The sequence below is a fragment of the Stomoxys calcitrans genome, chromosome 4 (assembly GCF_963082655.1).
Source record: "Stomoxys calcitrans chromosome 4, idStoCalc2.1, whole genome shotgun sequence".
Lineage (NCBI taxonomy): Eukaryota > Metazoa > Arthropoda > Insecta > Diptera > Muscidae > Stomoxys > Stomoxys calcitrans.
The window spans coordinates 41,159,959-41,185,699 of record NC_081555.1 but is presented as its reverse complement, the minus strand read 5'-3'; the positions used below and the strand labels follow the sequence as shown (position 1 = coordinate 41,185,699).

The 25,741-nt window shown below is 39.1% G+C and overlaps 2 protein-coding genes across 4 annotated transcripts in view; both read right to left on the bottom strand.

Moving 5' to 3' along the window:
* The window catches only part of LOC106081131 (rho GTPase-activating protein Graf), a 349,632-nt gene extending 344,780 nt beyond the window's left edge, over window positions 1-4,852 (bottom strand). For 2 of the 3 annotated variants that reach the window (XM_013242882.2, XM_013242886.2), the window contains exon 1: window positions 3,819-4,852. The gene's annotated coding sequence lies outside the window, so the exon portion shown is untranslated. The remainder of the gene's footprint in view (window positions 1-3,818) is intronic. The other variant, XM_013242885.2, reaches the window with a different exon arrangement.
* A 5,832-nt stretch (window positions 4,853-10,684) lies between these two features.
* Window positions 10,685-25,741, bottom strand: part of LOC106081132 (acidic phospholipase A2 PA4) — a 70,828-nt gene continuing 55,771 nt past the window's right edge. The window contains exons 3-7 of the mRNA XM_059367736.1: window positions 20,485-20,646; window positions 20,256-20,425; window positions 19,995-20,189; window positions 19,850-19,937; window positions 10,685-11,302 (exon numbers count right to left, since the gene is read on the bottom strand). Coding sequence (XP_059223719.1) covers window positions 11,206-11,302; window positions 19,850-19,937; window positions 19,995-20,189; window positions 20,256-20,425; window positions 20,485-20,645 — 711 coding nt within the window. The 5' untranslated portion in view covers window position 20,646 and the 3' untranslated portion in view covers window positions 10,685-11,205. The remainder of the gene's footprint in view (window positions 11,303-19,849; window positions 19,938-19,994; window positions 20,190-20,255; window positions 20,426-20,484; window positions 20,647-25,741) is intronic.

Sequence of the window (25,741 nt, the reverse complement as noted above, 5' to 3'; positions counted from 1 at the left end):
ACAGAGGAAATCAATTCCCATGGCAAAAACCACCAGGCAGGCAAACCAGTGAAGAGAGAATGACGAGAGGGCTGTGAACGAATGCGCCGGGTGCAGAGTTGTGCTAGTGGCAGTCTGCAATAAGACTCAGACATTTTCTTCCATTTTGATACTAAAGGAAAAGGAAGATACCTTTTTCTTTCAACTGTTAAACCATTCAGATTGCTTTAAAAGTCCAAGAACTTGCTAATGTTCGTATTTGTCAATTCGGACAAGTTCTTAAAGAGATAATAATCCATAGTGGAACTTCTTCTGAACACACACAATAGGTGTTTTGTAGTGTCTTATTTCTCGATGTCCTCACAGCTTCTGCAGAAGTCGTTTCATGTTAGGTTTGCGATCAGTCAGTGACCTGTCATGACATACACAAAGACTGAATGACTACTGTTCTTGCCAACAACTGCAAAGTGGTAGTCCTCTAGACGTGTAGGTTAAAACAACAAACAAATATTGCCCATGAACAATCCACTAAGGAACAGGGGCAAACTTCTTATGTATCAATAAGTGCAGTCCGATTCAAGTTTAAGTCGAGTCCGAAAGGCGTGGAGAGAAAGTTGCTGGAGGCATACCCATAAAATTCAATTCTGTTAGCTCGTCTTTTCTACAATTTCCTGAAATATATCTGCGGCTCGGCACTCAGAAGAGTTGGATTTTGAACAGTTCAGCTATCTCGTTGTGAGGTCCCCACAGATTTAAAGGCTATCCGAGAGGATATTTAGCCGTTCCACCACTTCTTTAATTGCAAGGATCTTCGTTTGGAAAACACTACAATGGTTGGGTTCTTCTTACCTTCTTCTACGGGGATAGAGACGCGCAAATAGCAAGTTCCAACCCTTCCGGAAAGAGGGTAAAGATCTCATGGAAAGATCCGCAATACGAAGGGAAAATAGGAAGATCACGGTACTTATAGATGGATGCGGCCAGCGATTTTATTCTAATGTCCAGCATTTGCAAAAGAAAGATTCCACTGATTGAAATTGGACAGTATATCCGACCTTAGCCAACTTTTACTATGTTCAAATCAAATCTGATTTGAGCAAACGACTCGTTATTCCTTTATAATACTCTGAAAACGACTCGTGTTTCCTTTACAATTTATAAGGGCAAAACCACCCGTTTGCCACAAAAACGAGTCATTCAAAGCAGGTTTTCCCACATGCTAAGTAGACACAGCCCTCAGTAATTTCAAAAATTAAAAATCGAATTTTTCCAAAAAAATTAATAAAATTTTAAAGATAAAGCAAGTAAAAATAAATCTTAAAAAAAGTGCATCATAACATTTATGTTGGAGTGTGAAAAAATGCAATTTCCAAAACATTTCAAATTTTTTCGAACGACATGAGCAAAAAAATTCAATGCAGACATACCATTAAGGATATAGAATAGAAAGGGATAAAGGAATAAGTAAAGAGCAAAGAATTTTTACCAATGATCAATGTTTTAGGTACATGGCCTCGGGTCAGGGTTCAAAACCACACGCTCTCCTTCAACCTAACCTATTATATTTAACTGACGGAGCAGCTAATCCCTTTTAAATCAACACCACCTTCCTTACAAGCAGTTTAATTTCCTTTTCCGATACATTATTTGAAATTGGGGGCGTACTAGCCTTTCTGTAGATCTTCACAGTGCGATAAACTACGTGTCCACTTTTCGATATGGCCCCACAAAGGAAACTATCTTCCTAGTTGACATCTTTAGATTATGAAAAGCCCCATTCAAATTCTATGATGTCATGTATGTTTATTATTCCACCACCATAGGATATGGGAATACTTATCTAGTAACATCTGCGATATATTCTTATCTAGCCATTCCGTTTGTAACGCCTGGAAATATAGATCTGCGATATATTCTTCATCGGCTTGAATTTCTAAGTCGATCTAGCCAAAGTCCGTTTTTCGATCGGTCGAAATCAGATTAGCGGTCGAACGAATAATGATATCCCCTGGAAATTTTGTACAGATACTTCTTATTGATGTGAGATTGTTGGGATCTGCAAATGGGCCGTATCGGTTTAGATTCAGATATAGCTCCCATTTAAAGTGGTCCTTCGATTTGACTTTTTGAGACCGGAAAGTTGTAATTGTTACCCGATTTGCCTAAAACTTTTCACATAATGTTCTGCTACAACTTCCAATAACCGTGTCGAGTACTGTCTAAATCGTCCTATAATCTGATATAGTTCCCATATAAACAAATCTCCCGATATTACTTCTTAAACCCCGGGAAGTCGCAGTAGTTATCCGATTTGGCTAAAACTTTGCACGATTTATTCTGGTACGACCTCCAACAACAGGTCTAAGTACAATTCAAATCGGTCTAAAACATGATATAGCTCCCATATACACCAATCTCCGAAATTGACAACTTGAGCTACTGGAAATTTAAATTTTTGCATTATTTGGTACATAAAGTACACATATGCTCATCAACTATGTTTATTTGTGGGAAGTTCTTAGAACAATCCATGGTAGTGGGCTCCCAAGATTCAACCCGGCAGAACTTAACACGTTTTTACTTTGCAAATTGCAAATTTTGCCCATGAACATTCCACTAAGGAACAGTGAGTGCAGTCCGATTCAAGTTTAAGGTCAAAATACGGCGTGCCGCAGTGCGACACCTCTTTGGAGAGAAGTTTTACATGGCATATTACCCCACAAATGTTGCCAGCATTAGGAGGGAAAAAGCCACCGCTGAAAATTTTTCTGATGTTCTCGCCAGGATTCGAAACCAGGCGTTCAGCGTCATAGGCGGATATGTTAAACTCTGCGCTACGGTGGCCTCCGTTTTTACTTATTTATATTAATTTTACCTATATCCGAAGATCTTAGGTGGCTTGACCCTATAACAAGTTCGACCCGATAACATTTTTGGGTTTATGAACAGGTAGTTTTCCTGTTAGTTTTCTACATCCGATATTTAGCCTTCGTTGATATTCCTCTCTTTGTAAGCACTTTTTTATGGTTCCATTTTATTTGCCTTGTAATCGAACAGGTGTTTTACTGTTATACTTAAATTTCAAAAAAAAAACTCATAGCTGACCGGATATCATATGGTATAATGTAATTACGAATGGATATGTGACTAGAATAATCTGCCAAAGGCAAAATTTTTGTATACAAGGCCCTCCTGTAGTAAAATCTTGATTGTTGCTCTTCCATAATCAATGTCACTTTTTCGCACCATTTGTGATATTTGGATAATTCAAGGGGTGGGTGGTGGTTGGGCGTGAAGCGGCAAAAGGAATGTCCCAATGGTGTCTTTAAAAGCGACAACACTCACACACAAAATGCGCACATTCATACAAACTTCACCGAAAAAAGAGAAATCGGAAACTTGAAAACAAAACTGGATTTGCCTTTCCTTAAACTTCAAAGCACAACAGTAACAACAACAACAAGACACATTGCACAGCCAGCACAACAAAGCCTAACTTTAAGAATTCTCTGCTAAACTTGAATCACACACACACACACTAGTTCACATACAAGATTTGCTGGCTTTGTTGTTACTGTTGGGTGCAAAGGAATTTTTCAGAACACTGTTGCTGCTGCTGGCGATAATGTTTTTTTTTTGCAATTTTTGAACTTTAAACACACACACATGTTTAGCACACAAATACGCATACTCAATCACGTATACTTCGATAAATATCCTGCTGTGTAGGTATTATAGTGGCAGAGTTGTTGTATACCGGAACAATTTGTATGTACACTTCATGCAAAGGCGCGATAACTGCCATAGGAAATTGGAATATGTATTTAGAAGATATTTACATTTTTACGATTATTAGCAGTAGTAGTTTGTTGTTGTTGTTTTTCTGCTGCTGCTATTAGGGTTTTTGTCGCGGCCTTTTTTATGTATGGCCTATGGGAACTTTTGTTTGTTTTGCACAATATTTTCACTTCATTAATTTCAGATCTTTCATTTCATATTTTGTTGCCGCAAATACACTTCACTTATTATTGTTGTTTTGTGGTTTCCACATACAGATGTTTGTTTGTATAAGGTACATACGTTTAGGTGTATGTGCATTCATTTGTTTAAACTTTTATTATAAATTCACAATGCTTTTCGTTTGCTCCCCCTTATCACTTTGCTCTCTCTCTGTCACTCGTTGAGTTGAGAGTAGAGTGAGTTGCTTTTATGGCCGTCTACATTACCCGGCAATAGCAATAGTTGCTGTGGTTTTTTTGTTATTGTTGTAGCTGTTTGGTGTTTACTACGACTATTTCCCCCCAACCTTTTTGTTTAATTTCTTGTGTATTTGTTGAATGTCACCACAGGCAACGTCGTCGTTGTGGGTTTGCAACGTTGGATACAACGAAAATACTCATAGTTTCACATACACAAGCTGGCACACACACACGCACGTATACGACTTGTTGTTTTTGCTTGTAACCGGAGATATTGCATTAAAAAAGTAAACAATTTGTCGTTAAATAAATGCACGGAATAGCAAAGACGATACTTTTTTTTTGCCTATGAAGCTGGAAGTCGGAAATCTAAACAGCTTTCGTTTAAGGTATTGCGCGTTTTGTTGTTGATTCACTGTCCCGCAGTAAAAAAAAGAAGCACTCGGTTATTACTTTTCGATATTTACATTCTTTGACAGACAAGACTCTTGGCCAAGGGTTTGCACTTCACTTAACAAAAAAAAAATATTTAATTACACACTAGCAATGTAATTAATATTATTTATTATTCGTTTTATTGTTTCTATTTATTTAGTTGTTTGTTTTTTTACGATGTTCGATACTTTGATACGACAAAAAAAATCCGAACATCCGCCCGTTACGCTACCGTTAATATGCTGTCGCGCTCTGAGCCATTGGTCCAAAGTAGGGATCCCAAAGTCTACTTTCGACTAATCGATTAGCCGACTTTTTGTATAAAAAATCGAAAAGTCGAAGTCGACTTTCAATGAATAAAAAATCGAATAATCGACTTTAGTCAATGAATCGAAAAAAATCGAAATGGATATGCATTGTTTCAAGTCGATTATTGCCGCCGACAGCTTCGACTATTTAAGCTATGGCTTCAATAGTATGGAAGGGAGGAAGGGTAAGATCGAGTTAGTACAAAAAAATTTGTGTAATTATATAAAGAAAAATTACGATATTTTGTTAAAAGTTTTTCGTAACAATTCCAAAAGATGATAGGCAAAAGTCTGGCGGAATCTTCTATATATAACACCCTACACCATAGAACCCACGTCGAAATCTAGACCGACTCTATTTTTGCATACCTACTGAAATATCCAATAGAACTTTGTAAGATTTTCCTTCGACCATAGTGGTGGTGAAGAATATACTAATTTTAATCAGCTGTTCGCATAACCTCACCTTATAAGTACATCCTATCTATTACTATTATACAGGCCTGTTCCGGTAACCGCAACATTGTGAATCCAACTTTAATTTATGTTCCGTTTGTATATGTATATATTTACTGTTTTATTTTAGTTCCATCCAGTGCAAGTCAGATGTTCTGGATAACATATCAGTTCAAAGTTGTACTGGTATGTTATCGATAAAATGCAAAAACAAATATTAAGAAACGATTAATCGTGATTTGCTATATATAGTACTAAAATAAAGCTCAGTAATTATTTTTAAATTAAGTTTATTAATTTATTTATAGTATAATTATTTTTATTTATTTATTATTAATATTTATTTCATTATTATTCTATCAAATTACATATTTAACAATTTAACTATAAAACTCGACTATTAACGGAGAATTATTTTGCACTACATTTTATATTTTGTGCGGACGTCACATGACCATTCCCAAATTTACACGGTACATCATTACATCTTCATCATGTGACGTATTGCTCTTTGTCAGATGTAATTGGTTCATTTCTGGTATTGTGTCCACACCTAAGAACCGATGTCTGTTAGCCGCGAAAACCGGGCAATGGCTCACATGCTATCACTTGCTGCACCTTTATACCGAAACCTATGCTGACCTCTTCCTTACTTCCTTTCAGTTATAGCCAAGATACGGAACGGAAACTCACCACAAACATAAAAAAAAACAAAACATTAGCGCTCTCTTTTCGTCAGTTAAACATTATCGTAATAACCAAATGAAATTCCAACGACCTCTGTTTTTCACCAAGTGGACTATGAACGTCATATAACTATTTTTAATGCCATCTACATTTCATCTTAAGTATATAGCGGTTTGTGTATGGCGACATCTGTTTGTGAGTTGTACGACATCTATACGATACACAAACCATCAGCCGATACACAAACCACCGGAAATAGTTGATGTAAATATCTTTCGTAGAATATGCACAGAAAAATATCCCGTCCGATACGGCAATAGGAGATAATTATTCCTAAACTTTAGATGATTTTGGAAAAGATTTTTTTGTCAATAAAACAAAACAACTAATATGGTAAAGGAAGTTTCACAGCCTATAAAACTATGTCATATTATGTATTTGAAGGGGCAATTATGCGAGAGATTTTCTGTAGAAATCAGCTATGGTTCACTCATCCAGATCGCTTTAAAAGCCCAAATACTTCAGAAATACTTCCGCTTATTCAGACTAGTTCTCAAAGATGACCATACTGGAACACCTTCTGCTTACCAATGGGGGGCAAACACACAACAGTTGTTCTATAATCTCCTCCTCTTTCTTCTTCTGTAGAAATGTAAGGTTCGGTTGAAAAGACTGTACGGATCCGCCCCATGCCACTATGGACATACACGTAAGCCAATAAACGGCTTGTTGTGCTCTCTAAATGCTTAAAAGTCATGAATTCCGTGTTACTTACAAAATCCGAATGCTTTGGCCTTAACGGTCAAATCGTCTTTCATTAGCTGCTTACTCTGCTATGTCCCGGAACTCATTACAGCCATCCTTAGAGGAGGCGTTAATCTCCTTCTTACGCTGTAAGACTGTTCGTGATCTTACCCTCCTGGCTGTTATTGCCCTTATGGCCATTTTACTGCCTGTAAAGATGTTCCATGACTAACTCACGCATTCCGCGACCGCCCGGATCTCCGCCTGCAGAACTGTATTATGGTCAGACAGTCTAAAACAGATCTCAGTCCCTGGGTTCTCAATGTAGACCCGCAGGTCCACTCTGTCCCCTAGCTTTGATTCATTCGTGTAACATCCAAGACTGTGCCGCTGGCAGAAGTGCCTCGCACTCGACCTCAAGTGTCGTCTCGGGTATCCGATCGGAAACCTCTTCCATTCCTATCGTCGCCTCGATTATACCGCTATAGTGTGACGTGCTCCTGTTTTCTATCCATTCTCCCATCGCCTTAGGCCTCATAGCCGCAGTGGCTGGCTCACACTTAATCAGTATGTCTATGGTTCGGTTACCAGAAGACGAGGCTATTACTGAAAGGAAGCAAGAAGGAGGTCAGCTATTGGTATCATAACGGGACACGTAGCACTACGAGCTCACTTATATAAAATCTGTGCAGCAAGTGATAGCATGTGTTGGGTATGCGGGGAAGATGATGAGACATGGGAGCATTTCCATTGTCATTGCCCGTCTTTCGCGTCTAACAGATGGAGACACAATATCAGACATGAACCAACTTAGGGGAGTGGTATTGAAAACAATTAAGGATTTTGTAAGAATCACCGAATTCCTAACTTAAAATTTTCTTTTTCGAGGTTACTTTCTAGTTTTTAGAGCGCATAACAAGCCGATTACTGGTTTAGGTATATATCCATATCTGCACCCTCTTTTCAACTTAACCTTTAACTTAACCTAACCTAATTCAATACAAGTCCTAAACGCACTGGGCTTGAAAATAAAAAAAATCGCGAAAAGTTAATTCATTTGATTAAAAAACGAATCTTCTAGACGAGTACAATGCAATGGATTGCGTAATAATCGTAGCGAAGAGTTGCTTGGACTTCCTCACACGCAATGGATTGCCCAATAATAACCTAGAAGAGTGTTTCACGAGTCATACGGAAGATTATAACGCAATGGGTTGTAAGAGCATTGCCTCGAAGAGTTGATAAAACTTCCGCATATGTAATGGATTGCATAATGATAACCTAGAAGAGTGTTTCACGAGTCATACCGACGATTATAACGCAATGAGTTATAAGAGAATCGTTTCGAACATTTGATTAAACTTCCGCACACGCAATGGAATGTCCAATGATATCGTAGAAAAGTGTTTCGCGACTCACAGGGGAAAACAATGGCGAAAAAAATCTTCCAGAAGATTATTTTATTCATGGCGGGGACACACACTCTTACAAAATATTGAAAAATGTTGGTAAGGCAGGCGTTACTGATGTTCTATAACTATGGGTTGCCCAAAAAGTAATTGCGGATTTTTCAAAAGAAAGTTAATGCATTTTTAATAAAACTTAGAATGAACTTTAATCAAATATACTTTTTTTACACTTTTTTTCTAAAGCAAGCTAAAAGTAACAGCTGATAACTGACAGAGGAAAGAATGCAATTACAGAGTCACAAGCTGTGAAAAAATTTGTCAACGCCGACTATATGAAAAATCCGCAATTACTTTTTGGGCAACCCAATAGAACAAGTAAGAGCTTGCTAAGTTCAGCCGGGCCGAATCTTATATACCCTCCACCATGGATCGCATTTCTTGTTGAGTTCTTTGGGCGGTATCTCTTTTTAGGTAAACTAAGGATAATTGATAAGAATTGTTATGCTATTGGGGATATATCAAGTTATAGTCCGATTCGGACCATAGGTGAGCCCATTCGGGGCTCAAGAAGCAAAATCGGGAGATCGGCTAAAGATCAATTCAGACCATATTGACAAATATATTGCAGTTCATGGGAAATGCCAAGGTACAAAATTTCTGCCAAGTCATATGAGAATTGCGACCTCCAGAGGCTCAAGAAGTCAAGATCCCAGATCGGTTTATATGGCAGCTATATCAGGTTATGTACCGAATTGTACCATATTTAGCACAGTTGTTGGAAGTCATTAAAAAGCACCTCGTACAAAATTTCAGCCAAATCGGATAAGAATTTTACACTCTAGCGGCTTAAGAAGTCAAGATTCAAGATCAGCTATACCAGGTTATAGACCGATTTCGACCATACTTTGCACAGTTGTTGGAAATGATATCAAAACAAAATTTCAGTCAAATAGGACAATAATTGTGCCCTCTAGAGGCTCAAGAAGTCGAGGCCCAAGAACGGTTAATATGGCAGCTATATCCGGTTATGAACCGATTTGAACCATACTTCGCACAGTTGTTGGAAGTGATACCGAAACACCACGTGCAAAATTTCAGTCAAATCGAACGACAATTACAAATTGCAAATTTTGCCCATGAACATTCCACTAAGGAACAGGGGCAAACTTCTCACACATCAATGAGTGCAGTCCGATTCAAGTTTAAGCTCAGGCCTCCTTTTTATAGCCGAGTCCGAACGGTGTGCCACAGTGCGACACCTCTTTGGAGAGAAGTTTTACATGGCATAGTACCTCACAAATGTTGCCAGCATTAGGAGGGGAAAACCACAACTGAAAATTTTTTTTCTCTGATGATCTCGCCAGGATTAGAACCCAGGCGTTCTAGGCGGACATGCTAACCTCTGCGCTACGGTAGCCTCGGTTTATATGGCAGCTATATAAGGTTATGTACCGATTTGCGCCATATTTAGCATAGTTGTTGAAAGTCATTACAAAGCACCTCGTACAAAATTTCAGCCAAATCGGATAAGAATTTTACACTCTAGCTGCTTAAGTAGTCAAGATTAAAGATCGGTTTATATGGCAGCTATACCAGGTTGTGGACCGATTTCGCACAGTTGTTGGAAATGATACCTAAACACCAGGAGCAAAATTTCAGTCAAATAGGACGATAATTGTGCCCTCTAGAGGCTCAAAAAGTCGAGGGCCAAGATCGGTTTATATGGCAGCTATATCAGGTTATGAACCGATTTAAACCATACTTAGTATAGTTGTTGGAAGTGATACCGAAACACCACGTGCAAAATTTCAGTCAAATCGAACGATAATTGCGGCCTCTTAAAGCTCAAGAAGTCAAGACCATAGATTGGGTCTTGTAGCTATATATGGTAGCTATATCAAAACATGGACCGATTTGACCCATTTACAATCCCAACCGACCTACACTAATAAAAAGTATTTGTGCAAAATTTCAAGTGCCTAGCTTTACTTCTACGAAAGTTAGCGTGCTTTCGACAGACAGACGAACGGACAGACGGACGGACATGGCTAGTTCGACTGAAAATGTCATAACGATCGAAAATATATATATTGGGTTGCCCAAAAAGTAATTGCGGATTTTTTAAAAGAAAGTAAATGCATTTTTAATAAAACTTAGAATGAACTTTAATCAAATATACTTTTTTTACACTTTTTTTCTAAAGCAAGCTAAAAGTAACAGCTGATAACTGACAGAAGAAAGAATGCAATTACAGAGTCACAAGCTGTGAAAAAATTTGTCAACGCCGACTATATGAAAAATCCGCAATTACTTTTTGGGCAACCCAATACTTTTCGGGGTCTTAGATATTTTCGCATATTTCGAGGTGTTACAAACAGAATGACGAAATTAGTATACCCCCATCCTATGGTGGAGGGTATAAAAATAAGAGAGTTCTGATTCATTGTAAATATAGCAAACAACACAATTTTCATTTTATTAATATAATAATTTTTATTTTTAATAAATCTTATAAGAATGTCTTTGGTGTATGTTTCTACTAGAGATCTACATTTAATCGAGTATGACGACTACTGCTACAGTTATTGGAGAGATCGTATTTCAATGGTTCGATAGGTATACATCATCTAATCTTTGGGATCATAATCCAAACCATCATCTCTATAGTGCGAGAGAGAGAGAGGGAGAGATGGAGAGTAACAGCCAAAGAGTTGTGATGTTGTGACTACAAACTAACATGATATATCACGTAATCGGAGGTCATCATTGTCAACGGATCGGAGTTCTTGGTTTGTCATATACATTAAAGTTCAAAAAACTAAATGCTACTTGTTATGTAGGTTTGTGTGTATGTTGTTCCATTCAATATATAAAGATATTGTAATTTAATATGCAGGTATTTTTTTCCATAGAATTGACATCCATTTTCGTTGTATAGCCAGCCATTGGTTGAGGACTTTGATTTGTTATCGATGCGATTGGATGAACTTAAGTACGACCTGGAGCACTGGGTACATACTTCTCGGAGGGTTGGTATTGCCATTGGGCGCATATTTCTTCTTGTTCGGTTTGATTGTAGCCAGCTCTGTAAGTTTTAAACAATTCTAATCTTAAGTTCGGTTATAAAAAAGAGGTTGACAGATTAATGGGAATATTATGATGAAAAATAATGAAAGCCATAAACAAATCAAAAACAAATGATTTTTTATTTTACACTAGCTGACCCAGGCCTGATCCGCTGCGCCTTCTTTTATTTTATATGGAACAAAAGTTTCCTTGGAATATTTATTTTCGACAATTTAAGATATTTTAGAGAAAAACCATGCTAACTTGACTAACAGTTTAACAATATAAGCGCCTTTATCTGAATCCCATATGGTCTTTACTGGTCCACGAATTTAAGTTTGGATGTAAGGCGTAAAATACTTCGTTTCAGCCCGATATTCTCATGATGTCTGATTTAGTGGTGTTTTCGGGGGAGAGGTGGTCCCCCAGACACCTAACCCTGAAGAAATATCAACATCGTGCTCTTCTCTCAAATACCATTTATTTAAACCCCATATTGCCATTGGCTTAAGAGGAGTTTACAGGATGAGGCGTCCCCCAAACACATAGCCCCAAAATAGGTTATCAAATTAGTTGTCTAATCTCAAATACCTTTCATTTGAGCCACTTATTGGCATGGTCGAAAAATTTTTACCCTTTGGGGGTGTTTTGGGAAAGGGATGATGCCCTAAATACATGGTCCTACATTTGGATATCAAATTCGTATTCTACTCCCAAATAGAATTTGAGCCCCATATTGCGATGGTCAGTAAAAAATTGCTGTTTGTGGGGTATTTTGGGAAAGGGGTGGATCCTCAGAAAATTGGTCCCGAAAATGGGTATCAATTCTTGCTCAAACCCCCAATACCTTTCATTTAAGCTCCACATTGACATGGTCGGTAAATATACCCGATTTAGGGGGGTTTTGAGGATTAGAGTGGTCCTCCAAACACTAAGCCTGGAAAATATTGGGTTGCCCAAAAAGTAATTGCGGACTTTTTAAAAGAAAGTAAATGCATTTTTAATAAAACTTAGAACGAACTTTAATCAAATATACTGTTTTTACACTTTTTTTCTACAGCAAGCTAAAAGTAACAGCTGATAACTGACAGAAGAAAGAATGCAATTACAGAGTCACAAGCTGTGAAAAAATTTGTCAACGCCGACTATATGAAAAATCCGCAATTACTTTTTGGGCAACCCAATATATCAGCAACGTGCTCTATTCTCATATACCTATACATCATTTATTTGAACCCCATATTGCCATCGGCCCAAAATTGGATATCAAATTCGTTTTCTAATCTCATTTAAACTCCTTATTGCAAAAGTCAGCAAATATGTCCGGTTTGGGGTATTGCCCCTAAAAGCTATAAATATTTAGTTCCAATCTCTTTAAGACTCAAATTGTCTTGGTGAGCAAATAAGTCCTATTTGGGGGTTGTTATGGTGGTGGGACGTCCCCTAGAAAGTTGGTCCTTAATGTTGATATCAGATACGTGGACTACTTCCACATACCTTTAATTTGAGCCCCATATTTCCATAGTCGGCAAACATGACCGGCTTGGGGGGTGTTTTGGGGAATGGGCGGCCACTTAGTGAGTTGAAAATAAAGGGTGATTTTTTGAGGTTAGGATTTTCATGCATTAGTATTTGGCAGATCACATGGGATTTCAGACATGGTGTCAAAGAGAAAGATGCTCAGTATGCTTTGACATTTCATCATGAATAGACTTACTAACGAGCAACGCTTGCAAATCATTGAATTTTATTACCAAAATCAGTGTTCGGTTCGAAATGTGTTCATTCACCGTAACGTTGCGTCCAACAGCATCTTTGAAAAAATACGGTCCAATGATTCCACCAGCGTACAAACCACACCAAACAGTGCATTTTTCGGGATGCATGGGCAGTTCTTGAACGGCTTCTGGTTGCTCTTCACTCCAAATGCGGCAATTTTGCTTATTTACGTAGCCATTCAACCAGAAATGAGCCTCATCGCTGAACAAAATTTGTCAAAATTTGAACACATTTCGAACCGAACACTGATTTTGGTAATAAAATTCAATGATTTGCAAGCGTTGCTCGTTAGTAAGTCTATTCATGATGAAATGTCAAAGCATATTGAGCATCTTTCTCTTTGACACCATGTCTGAAATCCCACGTGATCTGTCAAATACTAATGCATGAAAATCCTAACCTCAAAAAAATCACCCTTTATATATCGGATTCGTGTTCCACTTTAAAAACCCTCTTATTTGAGACTCATATTGTAATAGTCAGAAATTACTTACTATTTAGGTGGTGTTGTGGGGGTGGGGTGGCCCCATAGACATTTTTCCTGAATATTGATATCAAATTCGTGCTTTACACCCAAAGACCTTTCATTTGAGCCCCATATTGCTATGGTTGTAAATTTGTCCCCTTTAGGGGATGTTCTTGGTGAAAGGCGGCCCCCCAAACACTTGGTCCCATATTTGGATATCAGATTCGTATTCTATTGGGTTGCCCAAAAAGTAATTGCGGATTTTTCATATAGGCGGCGTTGACAAATTTTTGTGACTCTGTAATTGCATTTCTGTCAGTTATCAGCTGTAACTTTTAGCTTGCTTTAGAAAAAAAGTGTAAAAGCAGTGTATTTGATTAAAGTTCATTCTAAGTTTTATTTAAAAAATCCGCAATTACTTTTTGGGCAACCCAATACATTCAAAAACCTTTTATTTAAGCCCCATATTCCTATGATCAGTAAATAAGTCCAGTTTGGGGGGTGTTTTGGGGAAGTGGTGGACCCACATTTGGATATCAGATTCGTATTCTACTCGCAAATACCTTTAATTTGAGTCCCATATTGCTATGGTTGGTAAATATGTCAGATTTAGGGGTGTTTTGGGGCGGTCCCCCTAGCACTTGGTGCGACAATTGGACATCCACATTTGGATATCAGATTCGTATTCTACTCGCAAATACCTTTCACTTGAGTCCCATATTACCATGGTCGGTAAATATGTCCGATTTAGCGGTGTTTTGGGGCTTTGGGTGGTCCCCCTAGCACTTGGTGCGACAATTGGACATCAGATACGTTTTCTTATCCTAAATATCTTTCATTTGAGTCCCATATTGTCGTGATTGGTCTAAATATATGTTTGGTAGGTTTTAGGGTGGGGCAGCCCCCCTAGGTACCCCATCCGAAATTTGGATACCAATTTTTTTTTTTATCCTAAATACCTTTCATTTGAGTACCATATTGTCGTGATTGGTCTAAATATATGTTTGGTAGGTTTTAGGGTGGGGCAGCCCCCCTAGGTACCCCATCCGAAATTTGAGAGCACACAAAATTTCGCTTAAATCGCAACACCCATCTCCGAGATCTGGCTTTTTTGAAAATTAGGGTAAGAGGGAGGGACCGCCCCCCCCTTCAGATATCAAAAAATGTAGTACCCTATTTTCACCACGGGATCATTATGCACCATCTGTGAAAATTTCAAGAAAATCGGTTCAGCCGTTTCTGAGTCTATAAAGAACACACAAACAAACATTCAAAGAAACAAACAAACATACAAACAAATAAACAAACAAATCTACAAACAAACACAAATTGATTTTTATATATAAGATTTATTTGAAATATCATATTTTGGAATACTGATTTAACTTAAAAATAATAATGCTAATAACTAAAAATAATAACAAATGATGTGGCAATACTGACAAAAAACAAACAAATATAGCAATACATGGATAATATTCCGTCTTATCGGTAGCACATTTTTGTAGGTTTCTTTTAATCCTTTATATAATAAAAGGTTTTATAATTCTAACTTTGCGTGTCATTATCAGGGTCACTTTAGCAAGTAAAGGTGAAAAAGTAAGGCATTAAAGTTCACTCGAGATGACGAGAATAGCTAGAGTAAGGTGCCAATTGGAAGAAATACAATGTTACAATGAATCGAAAATGAAATTAAACAAGTAAAAGCGTGCTAAGTTCGGCCGGGCCGAATCTTATATACCCTCCACCATGAAGCGCATTTGTTGAGTTCTTTTCCCGGCATCTCTTCTTAGGCAAAGAAATGATATAAGAAAAGATTTGCTCTGCTATTAGAGCGATATCAAGATATGATTCGGTTTAGACCACAATTAAATTATATGTTGGAGACTTGTGTAAAATGTCAGCCAATTCGAATAAAAATTGCGTCCCTTGGGGGCTCAAGAAGTAAAATAGATAGATCGATTTATATGGGAGCTGTATCGGGCTATAGACCGATTCAGACCATAATAAACACGTATGTTGATGGTCATGAGAGGACCCGTCGTACATTTCAGGCAAATCGGATAATAATTACGACCTCTAGAGGCTCAAGAAGTCAAGATCCCAGATCGGTTTGTATGGCAGCTATATCAGGTTATGAAGCGATTTCGACCATACTTGGCACAGTTGTTGGATATCATAACAAAACATGTCTTGCAAAATTTCATTCCAATTGGATAAGAATTGCGCACTCCAGAGGCTTAAGAAGTCAACACCCAAGATCGGTTTATATGGCAGCTATATCAGGTTATAGACCGATTTTAACCAAACTTGGCACAGTTGTTGGATATCATAACAAAACACGTTGTGCAAAATTTCGTTCTAATCGGATAAAAATTGCGCACTCTAAAGGCTGAAGAAGTCAAGACCCAAGATCAGTTTATATGACAGCTATACCAGGTTATGGACCGATTTCAACCATTCTTAGCACAGTTATTAGAAGTGATACTAAAACACTATGTGCAAAATTTCAGTCAAATTGGATAAGAATTGCGCCCTCTAGAGGCTCAAGAAGTCAAGATCCAAGATCGGTTTATATGGCAGCTATATCAAAACATGGACCGATATGGCCCATTTACAATACCAACCGACCTACACTAATAAAAAGTATTTGTGCAAAATTTCAAGCGGCTAGCTTTACTCCTTCGGAAGTTAGCGTGCTTTCGACAGACAGACGGACGGACATGGCTAGATCGACATAAAATGTCACGACGATCAAGAATATATATACTTTATGGGGTCTCAGACGAATATTTCGAGTCGTTACAAACATAATGACGAAATTAGTATACCCCCCATCTTATGGTGGAGGGTATAAAAATGGTATTGAAAGGTACCAGCTGTATTTATTTACAAAAGCACGATAGGCTCGAAATGCCTATGTCGTCTTAATTTTTAAACGACAGGTTTAAAATGATATACAAAGAGATCAAGTCATACTAGATACAAAATTAATCTCAAACAGCCATTTTCAGCGTCACTTTACCATAATATATTAAGGAGATGCTTTAAAGAAGAAGAAGGCCTTTGATACATGTTGAGATACAGCCAGATACAGAAGCTTTAACTTACGTCCCGCTAAAGACAATACATGTTGTCTTGCCATAGGTGGGCGATAGGAATAACTGCTACTAGGGAACTGGGACATTTCTAGATGTCCGACCCACAGCCATACATTAAAGGTAAATTTTTCCTTGAGCGACGAAGCTCATTTTTGGCTCAGTGGCTACATAAATAAGCAGAATTGCCGATTTTAGATTGAACATCAGCGAAAAGCATTGCAAGAGCTACCAATGCATCCTGAAAAAGTTACAGTTCGGTGTGGTTTATGGGCTGCTGGCGTCATTGGACCGTACTTCTTCAAAGACTATGCGAGTCGTAACGTAACTGTGAATGGTGAACGCTAGATAGAAGTAAGTCGATAATCGATGTAACTTGAAGTCGACTACGAATACTGAACGCAGCGGCACACCCATAGAAAAAATCAAGAATGGCGTTGTAAAATTGAGCCGATTACTTCATAAAAGTGAATCAGATGTTATCACATCAGACACATATGTTCATAAATAAACAACAGATTGTGTGAACGAAACTTTCGAAACTATCCACAGCTGTTCACTTTTTGACAGCGTTCAGTGCACGGGTTTTTCAAAGATTGCAAAAAATGTTTTGTGTGCTGGTGAGAATCGAAGCTGCGTTCCATGATTGTGTGTTTGCAAAGGCGTTACCATATTCCACCACAGACATCTATGTGCCTAGCAACGCAGCAAAACAATCGAAACGAAATCTGTACGAACTTCGGATGCTACATCCGACTTCGGAACCGAAATCGTAACGAAAGTTATACGAAGTGATTGACATGACTTCGGACCGAGGTGGCAATTTTAATGGACCTCGCCGGATGTTTTCAGATGGGAATTTTGCCCATGAACATTCCACTAAGGAACAGGAGGCCACCGTAGCGCAGAGGTTAGCATGTCCGCCTATGGCGCTGAACGCCTGGGTTCGAATCCTGGCGAGATCATCAGAAAAAAAATTTTTCAACGGTGGTTTTCCCCTCCTAATGCTGGCAACATTTGTGAGGTACTATGCCATGTAAAACTTCTCTCCAAAGAGGTGTCGCACTGTGGCTCGCCGTTCGGACTCGGCTATAAAAAGGAGGCCTCTTATCATTGAGCTTAAACTTGAATCGGACTGCACTCGTTGATATGTGAGAAGTTTGTCCCTGTACCTTAGTGGAATGTTCATGGGCAAATTTTGCAAAATTTGCATAGCTGCATAAATACACGGGCAGTTGGTGAAATGGCAACCAGCGTTGTTTTTGGTATGCTTAGATTTCAACAAAGCATTCGATATAAGGTTTGACAACATATGGTTATCTTTGAGGACAAAGTTTATAAACGTGATCAAAGTCATGTACTTTATAGTGCGTCATATATTTCGTTATCAAAGCGGTCATCAATATCTTAATCTATGACAAATTGTAGGATTTTTTTGCAAGAAATCGTGGGTCTAAAAAGAAAATTGGGTCTCCGGGTTTTAACAACAATGTTTTCTTGTCGCACTATCTATCTGATCATTCTCAGACAAAACGGGTGGAGTATCACATCACTTTTGATAACCCTACGGTTTATTTAGACAACACCGTGGTTGTTATTTTCAATGGTTGTACTTATTGGATTTACTTTAACAATAACACTTTGTTACTTTCATTTATTACTTTTTATGTTTTACCAAGATAGTCTTTGAAGTAAATTCTCTCTTACATATTTTTCATGTGTAAAATATTGTCTTGTTACTTCTAATAAAACCTTTGAATTGAAAACAATTCGAAACATTCTTCGTCTCTTGCATTAGCTGACCTCTTAATAGGTTATGGGCCTACGCTAAAATCTTTCGGGAACAGAACAATAATCATCAAAGGAAAAATATAAAAGGAAGCTGAAAATGGATTTAAAGCTAACATTTCCCAAGTTAAGTACCAATAATTACCATTCCTGGAAATTTAATGTTGACATGGTTCTCTTGGAAAGGGAATTGTGGAATTATATTACGGACGCCATACCTGAATTCCCGAATGCAGCATGGACTCTAAAAGATGGTAAAGCTCGTGCTGTGATTGGTTTGTCCATAGATTTGGATTTAGTACTATTTAGAGTACTATTTAGAGCGTAGTTTGACCGTTGTCTTTTTCCTTAGCATTTATGGGTACCTTAAGTTGTGTTAGAGCGTCATTTCTTTCTTTCTTACACTTAGGCATTTTAGTTCATTGTAATACAGTGAAACAATAGTAAATGAATTAAGTCTCTGGTGGAAATCGAACCCACGAACCACGCACTGGTTCACTAACAACTATACTTATAAGCTAGATTAGGGTTAGATAAGAGTGGCAGTCTATTTCCAAACAAACTCACTTAGACAATTTTAGTCCATTGTGATACCACAATAGTCCAGGCCCTGATAAGAATCGAACCCACGATATCGCACTGTTAGTCAGTGCCCGCTACCAACTCAACTAACTTTCATACATTTTTCTTGTCATCCATTGTGATTAAGTTGGGTTCGGCTATACTTAACGCTGTTGTTACATCTTCGATTTACAATAAGTAATTGGCCTCTACCTTCTCGAGGATCCTCAAAACGAAGATTAAAGACAATCGGTGATATTTATACATGTTTACGCTACAAAAATGCGCCACTGACTATCTCTAATATAATGAATATGGAACATGGAACATATTGTATTGTACTAACTAAGGAAAATGATATAAATGACTACAAATTTTAAAGTTTAAGAACTCAGTCTCAGTAGGATCACACTGCACAGCCAGTAGTAATTATTAATACCAATAATTTGAATTTGGAGTATATTGCTGATATATCGGTCTTGGCCTATTGTATGCATTATAATTGGAATTGGCTGGTAAATCTCGGCTAACAGGCGAGTACAAACTATCCCATATAACTCGGGGACTACGAACGATCTCCCGAAAGAGATTTCGAGCAGCCAAGCCTACCGAAGCCAACTTAACTCCAACTTTTCGTGAAGCAGTTGCCACATGTTCACTGGCAGTATAAAAGGGATTGAAGGCAGGCGACTGGCGTGAGGAACGTCCCACCATAGCATAGGGATTCTCATTGTACGAGGATATATCATTTATAAAACCATAAGGTCTCGAGAGTATCCTTTGTATGAGATTGCCAGCACGAGGGGGGACATACAAATCGGCCGAACGAAAGTCAATGTTACATTGATTTGTTTTGTAAAAGAAATCGTCAAACCTTTGATGTATTGAACAGGGGCTGCGTTCCTGGAAGCAAGTGACCTGCACAACATTGTAGAATATGGCGCCCAAGGTATTTGCAGTTTCTAGTTAAACAAAACAATTCATTTATTAATGATTTGTGCAATTAATAGAAAGCTTACCTGTGTTTAGAGATTGTAGACAACGACGAAAGCGGGCATCACAATCGCAATGGGAACGGGTGAAAGTTCCAGTGTTGCAAAGGCCACGTCTACATTCACCCACATTCAAAACATTCGGACAATTATCGTGCTCACGACAACAGCGATCCTCATCCTCATGCGCTCCCAGATCATTGAAATCGTTAGCAGTATTACCTTTAAAGAAATGAAGAGAACATATATTCAACTCTTGAAGATGATGTTTAAAGTTGTTCCCCTCACCTGGTCCACACCATTTGGTGCCTGGATAAATGAAACCTAAGCCGCCTCGAAATTCCCTGCCATGTGATCCAGAATCCCTACACACATCTTCCAGTTCCATAACTGATTCCCTAGGAACTTGACGTATTCGTCTCTGATCGGCTTGCAATAACATGCGCTGTATGTCGCCACTATAAATATGTGATAAGTATTTCGGTTTTGATATGCTCTTGGTCGTGTAAAAATTTACCGATCGGTATGCATTTTGCAAAAAGGATAGCGGGAGGACAACTCCACCATTACCGTCATGGTCATGTCGGATATAAGAACTGCGGATCCTTTAACCGTCTTTATTGGCATCGTCACAAATAATGCCACGGTCAGAACGAGAAGGAAAAGTTTTAGCGACATTCTGGAAGGCAGAAAAATATTTCAAATTAAAAATTTATTTAATTTTCGTAGTTCTTATTACTATTTGCCCGAGTTTTTATGCCCTACATCATTACTGTGTTACAGGGTATTATAACTTAATGCATTTGCTTGTAACACCTAGGAGGAAGAGAGATAGACCCATTGATAAATATACCGATCGACTCAGAATCACAATTTAGCCATGTCCGTCTGGCTGTCTGTTTGTCCGTCTGTCCATGTTAATTCGAGTTTCGTCCGATCATCTTAAAATTTGGCACAGGCATGAAAGCCTATTTGAAATTGGAAAAAAATCGGTTCACATTTGGATAAAGCTCTCATATATATGTTCGTCCGAATTACAGTAATGAACATTCCATTAACAGGAACTGGGGCAAACTTCGCACAAATCAATGAGTGCTGCCCGATTCAATTTGAAGCTCAATGATTGGGGACCTCCTTTTTATGGCCTCCATAGAATTTTATAAAAATCGATTCAGATATAGCTGTCATATATGTATATCGCCCAATTTTAACTTCTAGAACCACAGAAAACGGTTTTATTGACCAATCTCGCCAATTTTGTACAACGCTTTCCACGACAAGTACCGCAATATCTGAGAAGTTTGCTCGAAATCGGTTCAGATTTATATATAGCTCCCATATATATGTTCGTATAATTTTGAGAATTAGAGCGCCTAGAGAGAGAATATGACCGCTGCCCCGCCCATGATATTAAAATCGTTCTGGGAGATTTTAATGCGAAAATAGGGAAGAAAGACATTTTTGGTCTAACAGTTGGAAAGTTTAGACTCCACGAGATAACGTCTAGTAATGGGTTAAGGTTGATAGACTTCGCCGTGGTAAAAAACATGGTAGTTAGTAGCACCAGATTTCAACATAACAACAAATATTCACAAAGCCACATGGCTGTCACCCGATGAAAACACGAGACACCAAATTGATCACGTTGTGATAGATGGAAAGCATTAATCCAGCGTGTTAGATGTACGATCGATCCGTGGAGCGAATATAGATTCCTATCATTACCTTGTTGCAGCAAAGGTTCGCACTCGTTTGAACATGGCGAGGAAAGTACGATCTAACGGCAGCGGCATACTCCATTCGACTGACCCAACTGCTTGATGAAAGCACTCCTTGTTCCGGCGCAGTGGCAAACTATTGCCCACTCCATAGAAAATGCCGCCAAATCCGTACTTGGGTACCGGAAGCCTCCTCCAAAAAACCCATGGTACGACCAAGAGTGTCGAGATGCTACTGAAGCCAGCAATCAGTAGCAACGCGCCTGATGAAGGAGAGGTATCGGGAGAAAAGGAGAGAGGAGAAACGTCTATTCCGCAGAAAGAAAAAGGAAATGGAAAGACGTGAGTGCGAGCGAATTGAGATGTACAGGAGTCAGAATGAAGTCCGGAAATTCTACCAAAGAATTAAACACCAAACCGATGGCTTTGGTGCAGGCACATCCTCCTGCAGAAACAAAGAAGGAAGTCTGGTAGCTGACACAGACAACATGCTGAGGATATGGAAAGAACATTTTACCCAACTGCTAGTGTTCGATGTTGGCGGCGAAGAGGATACCGCAGAACCAATCCCTGATGATGGTATAGAATATTTACCTCCTAGTCAGAATGAGGTCCAAGTAGCAGTAACCCGACTAAAGAACAACAAGGCAGCAGGAGCCGACGGGTTATCCGCTGAACTATTTAAGACCGGAGGCGACACGCTGATAAGGCGTATGCATCAGCTTATCTGCGCAATCTGGCTAGAAGAACGCATAGCTGATGACTAAAACCTCAGCATACTATGTCCCGTACACAAGAAAGAAGACAAGACGCAATGTGCCAACTATAGAGGAATAAGTCTCCTCCCCATCGCATACAAGGTACTCTCGAGCGTACTGTGTGAAAGATTAAAACCTTAAGTCAATGAGATAATTGGGCCCTATCAATGCGGCTTTAGACCAGGTAAATCCACCCTAGACCAGATATTCACACTGCGTCAAATCCTGGAAAAGACCCGAGATGGACAAATTAACACCTACCATCTCTTTGTTGACTACAAAGCCGCCTTCGATACTCCTTTACGTTCAAAGGTATTTCAAGCCATGTCTGAGTTTGGTATCCCTGCAAAATTAATGAGACTCTGCAGGATGACACTTACTGATACGCGTTCCTCAGTAAGAATAGGAATGAATCTCTGCGAACCATTTAATACCAAACGAGGTTTCAGACAAGGAGACAGCCTATCGTGTGATCTCTTTAATATCCTGCTGGAAAAGATTGTACAAGATGCAGATGTGAATAGATATGGCACACTAATCACAAGAGAGCACATGCTACTCGGTCATCGGAAGTAGTAACTGCAGCCTTTGAAAGAATCGAAAGAGAGTCAGTGAAAATGGGTCTGGCAGTAAATGGAGATAAGACGAAATGGATGGTTACAACTCCCAAAAAGCCTTGCACAACCGAGCAGATAACGAAAATAGAGAAAGTTGGGAACCACAACTTTGAGATAGTCAGTAACTTTATCTACCTCGGCACCGCCGTAACCGAAACGAATGACACCAGATTTGAGATAAAGCGAAGAATAATACTGGCAAACAGATGCTACTTTGGACTAAGTAAGCAGTTTAGAAACAAGGCCACCCCTCGACAGACGAAGACTACACTTTACAAGACACTGATACTGCCCGTGCTGTTATATGGTTCTGAAGCACGAGTACTTGTGAAAGCAGATGAGGCAGTGCTTGGAGTATTTGACAGAAAGATTTTTCGTAAAATATATGGACCAGTTTGCGTTAACGGAGAATATAGGCGACGTATGAACCACGAGCTGTATGACGACGATAGCATAGTTATACACATCAATATACAACGGCTGCGTTGGCTAGGTCATGTTGTCAGAATGGATGAAGAAGCTCCAGCAAAGAAGTCTTTTGAAGGCAAACACGGTGGTACACGCAAACCAGGAAGACCAAAAGCCCGATGGAAATATCAAGTTGTGGGAGACACCTCCAAACTTGGTGTCAGAGATTTTAGAATGAGCGCAGAAGATCGAGGCGCTTGGAACGCTATTCTACGTTCGGCTAGTGGAACAAATATTTTTTCATAGCCAATTAAAGAAGAAGAAGAAGAATTTTGAGAAATATTGCAATTAAGTACTTATTTGTTAATCAATTCTCTCGAAATTTGGCAGGAAGGATTTTCTTGTGACTCTTTATATTACTGGTGAATTTCATACAAATCGGTTCAGATTTAGATATAGGTGTCATATATGTATGTCGCCCGATTTTCACTCCAAGAGCCGCTGCAGGCGCATTCATTGACGAGGAGGCCTACCAGGCGACCCACTCACAGCGTGCATAGGACATCCATATACTCCGAATGCTTGGCAGGATGCAAGGCAAGTCATGCGTCACCAAAGGCATATAAACCTATAAGCCATACGTCCAAAACCATGGAACTTAAATTGGTCAGATACAAGCAGCATGCCTATGTCAACGAAAATTCGGTAAAGACGGGCCTGCATGAAGTTCTGCATAAAATAGAAGAATCTTCGATGCCAAGACGTACATATTGGAGGTATGCATTAACATGGAGGTGACTTTAGACAATGTAAGGGCCGAAAATTTGAGCCAATCCTTAGACTAGTAACCGGTCCTTAGAGACTGGATGAACCATATACAAAGAACAGGTGGATAAATTGTGATTCTCATGACATAATAAAGGAAAGAAAGTGGCACTCAAGGAGGCATTTTATCACCACTCCTATGGGGGACCACCATAAATAATATATTACAGAGTAGGGATTTGACTGAGGAGGGATATGAACCCTTGTGCTAGGCAGACATTGCTAATACAATTCTAAGGGGTAGAAATCCAAATCAGCTTTGCAGAAAGGCCGAAAGGGTCTTGTAGACTTACTAGACCTGGGACTGGGCTAGCGGGTCTGACCTAGAGAGGACTGAAATCTGCCTGTTCACAAGGAAGACTAAGATGGGTCAATTTGACGCATCACGTTTCCCCAAAAGAACGATTTTGATATCTGACAAAATCAAATACTTTGAAGTGATCTTGATGAAGAACCTGAACTGTCACATTCGGGAACGTATCAAGAAGGACGTGCCGTACGCTAGAGATGGGACCTGAATCCGAGGATGATATACTGGATCTACAGGAGCGTGATGAGATCTATTCTTTTTTAGGCCTCAGAAGTCTGGTGATCTGCAGTGAAGAAAAATTACAACGTAAAGATAATACAACAGTTTCGGAGAACATGTTATCCTGGCATGGGCGAGGACAGATTAGTTGTCAGACAACCACTGCGGCGATGAGAATTAAGGCGATGGGAGAATGGATAGATGATAGGAGCAGGTCATACCATCGCGGATTAATTGAGAAAACTATAGGAAAATTGGAATGAATGAAAGAGGTTTTGGATCGGATACCTGAGACAACGAAGATTTAGAGGCACTGCTGCCAGAGGCACCCTGGTATTGCCATATGAAAGTTCAAGCTACAGTGATTGGGATCAGTGTCCGACTGCCTGACCATAATCGGTGAAGATCCGATTAACGCCTTCTCTGAGAATGACACCATCCATTACGTTTGTATGCCGGGCCACAGCGGAGTAAGGGGGAACGAAAAGGCAGACGATATGGTCGTGAAGGTCAGAGCCTGCCGTCGGGAAACTTGATCAAACCGAAGTATTTTGGTGTTACGCAGTCCGAGTTAATGGCGTTGACGACGAAAACGCATGTAGCACTGTGGAACAGCGAAAAGGTCGGTAGGACGAAAGACGAGGCTAGTACTGATAGGAATTAAGATGGTTTCGGTAAACATTTCCAAAAAAAAGACCCAGCTAACAGACTCTGGTACTTGGGTTGCGGATACGAAACCAGACTTGAACTAGCATAGGGGCATAATGGAATGGAAAACGATTAAGGAATTCGTGATTTCAATGGCTATTGCGTTTCTTACGACTGCAATTTTTTTACATTTGGTTTAGAATTCGCCACAGGCATTGTGGAAGCTTTAAAACCGAAGTAGCACGTAGTAGTGACTGGCTACGTGCTCGAC